This window comes from Primulina huaijiensis, chromosome 16 (assembly GCF_012295235.1).
Source record: "Primulina huaijiensis isolate GDHJ02 chromosome 16, ASM1229523v2, whole genome shotgun sequence".
In the NCBI taxonomy this organism is placed as follows: Eukaryota; Viridiplantae; Streptophyta; class Magnoliopsida; order Lamiales; family Gesneriaceae; genus Primulina; species Primulina huaijiensis.
In genome coordinates this window covers 19241850-19247849 of record NC_133321.1, presented here as the reverse complement: position 1 = coordinate 19247849, position 6000 = coordinate 19241850, and the positions used below count along the sequence as shown (strand labels likewise).

The 6000-nt window shown below is 31.6% G+C and overlaps 1 protein-coding gene across 1 annotated transcript; it reads right to left on the bottom strand.

Annotated features, from left to right (window-relative positions):
• Positions 1–62: 62 nt before the first annotated feature.
• Positions 63–1154, bottom strand: LOC140961872 (two-component response regulator ORR4-like). The gene is made up of 3 exons (XM_073420630.1): positions 723–1154; positions 500–600; positions 63–243 (listed from the first exon to the last, which is right to left on the bottom strand). Exons 1-3 carry the CDS (start codon positions 826–828, stop codon positions 160–162), a joined length of 291 nt encoding a protein of 96 aa, XP_073276731.1. The 5' UTR covers positions 829–1154; the 3' UTR covers positions 63–159.
• Between the last annotated feature and the right edge of the window lie 4846 nt (positions 1155–6000).

The following is a 6000-nucleotide window of genomic DNA, read 5'->3' as shown; positions in this document are numbered from 1 at the left end:
ATATATATGTTAGTGTATGCATTTATGTATGTATATATTTATATATGTTGGTGGGAGAAATATTTTGCAAGATTTTGGTAAAGATTTCAATTGATCTGAAATTGAATGGAAAGAAAAGGACAATTGGACAACCTTTTCCAGGATACAGCAAATCATATGTTATACCTTTATTTTCCTGAGCAAATCATAGCCGGTCATTCCAGGCATACAGTAGTCTGTAATAACAAGGTTCACTTCCACCAACTGTGAATTCCAGGAAAAAAAAATTGAATTTAAACATTTCAACCGAAAAATATAAATACAATAACCATACGCGTCGATTTTGAACTTTTGAGGAAATGATTTTAAAATAGAAGTAAGAATTTGGGAACTCGATTTTAGATTTAAAACATTGTAAGATAAATGGACAAAATGGAGTTAAAAAAAAAAAAAACCATTTTGGAGATATAAAATTTCCCGATTAGTTTATGAAAAAGGGGAATAAAAGAAGAAAAATTACCTTATTTTTAGGAAATGGGGAGGTTGAACTTAAGTTGTTGATTCCATCTTCATGCCAACCGAGAAATTCTAAAGCTTTGCTACCAGAATCAACTGTAGTAACTGCCAAAGCCAAAATGCACCATAATTTAAGCGCAAATTAAACCAAGCTCAGAAAATCATAATCAAAGCATTAACGTTTACAAAACCAAAAACCCATTTACTTAATCATATAAAAAAAGAACCTTGATAAGAAGAAGTCTTTAATAATCTCTCGATAAGTTTTCTGTCAATCAAGCTATCATCAACAGCAAGAACATGGAACTGAGAATCAGCTGCGGCCATACCCATTGCGCCAAATCTTAATCTCCAAAAGTTATCAAGGAAAACGGGATTCGAAGCTCAAAATTTGATCAAAAAAGATTATTATTAGAACAAGAAGAAGAAAAGATAGGTGGGAATTGAAGGAGAGAAGTTGGATAGTATTTTTGTAGCTGAAATGAGATTCGTTTGGTATACGTTGGTTTCTGTGTGAGTTGTGGGGGAAGACGAGATCTGTAATGAGGCAATAAGTACACAAGAAAATCCACAAAGCAAGATCTGACCAAATATCATCCAAAGATTTGCCCAATATTTTTCCTACTTTGAATTGAATTCCAAGACAAGCGATACAAAGTTAATAATAAAATGGTGGCATCTAATGTTTAAGCATTTATACATATAAAATAAACAAATCTTGAACATGGTGGCTCAAATATTTGGAGGCATTATTAATTAAGTGGCTTGGTTGATTTTCTTTTTTCTTTTTTTTCTAAAGGGGAGGGCATTGGCAGGAGTTGGTGGTAAATATTAAAAAACTGAAACTCGAAAATTTTAAATTTATTGACTCGAATTCGTATGAATTAAAGTTCGAGTTGGAGTTTATCTCGAAAAATTCGAACATGTTGGCGAACTAATCGAATTATTGCTCGATAACAAGTACTCAAAAATATTAAGAATCGAAATTTATTTATTTTATATATAATTATATTATATTAATAAAATATTAAGTCGCGAATTATCGAACAAAATAGTTTGAGCTATAGTTCTGTTTGGAAAAAAGTTCAAACATATTCAAATTCAATAAGTTTGAATACGAATCAAATATTTTTCAAGTCATCTCGAAAAACTCGCGAACTGACTCGATTTGTTTACACCTCTTTAATAGGTAGATGTGATGTCAACATTGGTGTCTTTATGATGGAGTAGATGGTGCAAAGAGAGCCCAATTTCCTTTTTATGCCCTCTCAAGATTTGTCTCATGTACCAGAAGTTGTCAAACAGATCGGCCTGCAATCTATCATTTGACAGGATCAGACGAATTGAAATATTATCAATTCAACTAACCTATTTGATGAGACGGGACCGAGCGGGGTGAGACGAGAGCCATCAAGGTGGGGCGGGCAAGCGAGCGGGGCAGGGCTATTTTGACAACTCCACCTGTGCCCATGCAATTGTGTTCATGTGTACTCATATTAATTCCATTAATAATAAAAATAACATTGTTAAAATTATAACAAATATATCGTTTATTGATATTACAACAATTATATCTTTAGATTTTGCTATTATCCATTTTTCATGATATTTTGATATATTGAATTTTGTATCGAATTTTTTATATTGTAAAAATTGTTGTAAAAATTTTATTGTACAACAATAGATGCAAATAAGATGTTTCCACTAACATATTATGTATGTATATAAAGAGTTGGAGGTAGGTGACAAATGGTTGAGCCCCCACCCGACGAAATGAAATGTGTCCAATCCACAGAAACCTTACATGTTTGCCATTAAATTTTCATGATTTCGTAGGACCCATCATACATTTCCCACATCATTCATCCACATATCTCATGGTTTCTGTGCCAGACACCCATGATATATACACTTTAATTATATATATATAACATAATAATAATAAAAAAAGGAGACGTTAGTGAAAAATCTCCAATCATAACATTTTTTTGGGTTTACTCTCTACTCACAAAATTGTGGTACTATGTCATACAAATTGTGGTATACTTTATGTAAAAATGTGGTATAGTTCATGTGGAAATGTGATACTAAAAAAGTACCCAGGGACTGAACACAAAAAAAAAAACGACGGCTGAAGACTGAAGGCCAATTTTTCATAATAAAAACTTGGTAATAATAATAATAATAATAATAATAATAATAATAATAATAACAATAACAATAACAATAACAACAATACTTGGTAAAATGAAAAACTATTTGATAGAGATGTAAAAAGACCGATTGGGAAGCGGTTCAATTAGTTTTTATTCAATATTAATTATTTTAGTAGGCATGCATTTGAATTGATTCAAATTGTTTACTTCGTCTAAACTAATAAAATTTATGTTAGTCACCTAATTATGTATTTATTTAGTCAAAACCTCATCCAATCTTGAACTAATTAAGAGGATAGTTCGATGTTATCTTTGTCCTGATGAGGACACATTCAATCCGATGATGGGTGAGGTCCACTATTTTTTCATTGGACCTTACATCTTAGAATAAATATCAATTATCATATATATGCTTAGAATATTACCCTAGATGGTTATATACATATTCTTCGTAGACGAGGATAACCTCAACTTTTGTTCTCAAGTTTATGTCAATGATATATGGCTACGTACCACCAATATTGATTAATGTAATTTGATTCTTTAATACGATTCTTGATTTTTTCAATTGTTAGATGTGACACTTTGATCCTCCGAAGTTGCAAAGGAATACTGAAAAAATATTAATTATTCCCAATAGAATTAACTAATATATATGGTTTAGCGTTAGTGTCACCCAAAATGCAAAATTAAAGGGAATAAAGCAGCAAAATCTTATACCCTTTGATAACTCTGTTTTTTTTTTTCCTTTCTTTAAAAAAGTAACAAAGTCAGAGGGATGAAGTTTGACATTTTCGCCTTCTAATAGGAAGAAAGTCAGCCCCTATTTTATTTTATTTTTGCTACTTTTTAAATGAAAAAGTATGTATGTAAAAGATAAAAAAGGGAAAGATGCATCGAACATTGTTTTCAAGAATCAAAAGAAAATCTTTTGACTTGATTCATAAACCCCCCCACCCCCCCAAAACAAAAAAGAACAAAAAATTATATACGAAGAATGTATACCCCTCCATTTTCTACTTAGCAATATTTTTGTTAGTACTAATGCACGTATATGTAAGAGTATTTATCTACCAATAATAAATCATATTAAATAAGGTCGATTTTCATTTTTAATTTTGATCAAAATATATCACAAACTCAATATATTTAAATTTTGGCAAAAACTTGTGTGAGACGGTCTCACATGTCGTATTTTGTGAGACATATCTCTTATTTGAGTTATCCATGAAAAAATATTACTTTTGATACTAAGAGTATTACATTTTATTGTGAATATCGGTAGGATTGACCCGTCTCACAGATAAATATTCGTGAAACTGTCTCACAAGAGACCTACTCTTAAATTTCATATGGAATCAAGTTGGAGATATTCAATAATCTATATATCACAATTAGTTAAATTCATTTGTCGCACACTGCTGAAAACGTAGAGATCTTATGTATGTAGGCCCAAATTACATTCAAGTCGACTTCTATGAGGTGAATAATATTTTGCTTAAATATATTTAAATTAAGTTTCTTGTTAATTTTTTTATTTGATTTCCTAATAATTTCAATTGGCATAATAAAAAAATTACACAGATACGTTGAACCTTCTGACATGTCAATTTATTTAGAAGATATGCGTAGTACATACGCAAAACGATGGAAGTTTGATCACTTAGTCCTTCCTACCAAATCATATACATATATATTACACTATCACGATTATTTTCTTACCGACAAAATCAATCAAATATTGAAATGGCACTATAGCTCCATATAAAAGTCTAAGAAGTATCCGAATTAAATCGGATATTAATTATTAGAGGCTAGAGAAAAGATATAAATGATGTGGTATATATATATGATCCCCAAAAAACAAAAACTCCGATTCCAAGAAAGGATTTGATGTTAAAAATGTGGGGTTTTCGAATATGATTCTTGCCGGGTATTGTGGGTCAGATCGGCTTCTCATAAAGAACATGGGTAGGGGGCTCTACTCTACCTTCCTCTACTACATGGATGTCTTCTATTATTGGATTCTTGGATAGAAATGTATATTCTTGAAAATTTATAAAAACGTAGCGATCATCTCTTATCAACGGGTTTCTTACTCTTTAAATCATTAATGGCGGCACTATGCACAGTTGGTGTGTGTGTGTGTGTTTTTTTTTTTTGGATTATTATTTTGGAACTTAGTTAACTTTTATTCAAAGTTACGGACAATTATATATAATGAAAATAGCGATGATTTTTGAATCTGTTTGGACCAAAATTATGCAAGTCCAACAAAAGAAGTTTGTCAACAAAGATGAAATCTGAAAGCTCGTTGATTGGACTAAATTTTAATTGAGCACATATAAATTTGACCAACAAACCCAGTAATAGCTGACAGAAAGATACACAAAGCCCGATAGAATTTAAGCCAAGCCCATCGTTTGTCTCAGAAAGAACTTGAATGAATTTGAATGGGTCGTTGAGAAAATCGTGGGGAAGATAACGGGGAAAGCGGGAATAATAAAAAGAAAATTCAATAGCTCTAGTTTCATGCAATTTTGGTTTCTTAATTTAGTTTTCAGCATTCATTTTGATCAATGTTATTATATTAATAAGATTTGCAAATTCATACATATTATTGTAAATACAAAACACATTGGGAGTTTATTTTCTTCAATGTCAAACATCATTTCCTTTCTTTTACCGTAATATTTTCTTAGGATATTAGAACCAACAATAAAATTAGGGAATTTCAATAATTTGTTTATAGAACTTAGATAGTTTCATTTTTATTTCATACAAATTGGTGCTTTGCACCTGACACGCTCGCCTTCCAAAAAATCGTGCAAATAAAAATTGGCACGCCGGTTGGGATCATAAACATATAATCAGCAGAAAAGAGAATGTCAATCCTGGAAGTGGGGAGAAGAGCTGACTGCTATACGGATCGAGGAGGTATCACAAGCAATGCCTCATTACTTAAACACATTCATGGGAAACCATAATCGATCCACCCAGGGAGAGAAAAACACAAGTGACAAGGAACTAATCCAGGAGAGTAATCAACTTAAGGAACTTAATTGAGGAATCGGGAATTCAAAGGCTAGTGATTGTCACCTCGCCCAGTGTTTACACTCCCCAACCAACATGAAAAAATGGTATACATAGCCATATAGAAGGAAATAACTTGTTGGTTAGAGAGTTCAGTCATATCCACACGATAGTGGGATATCAGCAACCCATGTCCTATAGGTTATAGAGTACTGAATTTTAGCTCGCTGGAAAAGACAATCGATATAACATTGAACATATATCTATGTTCATTATCCAATGTCGGGAGTTGGCAAACTTGGATAATTTCACCAAA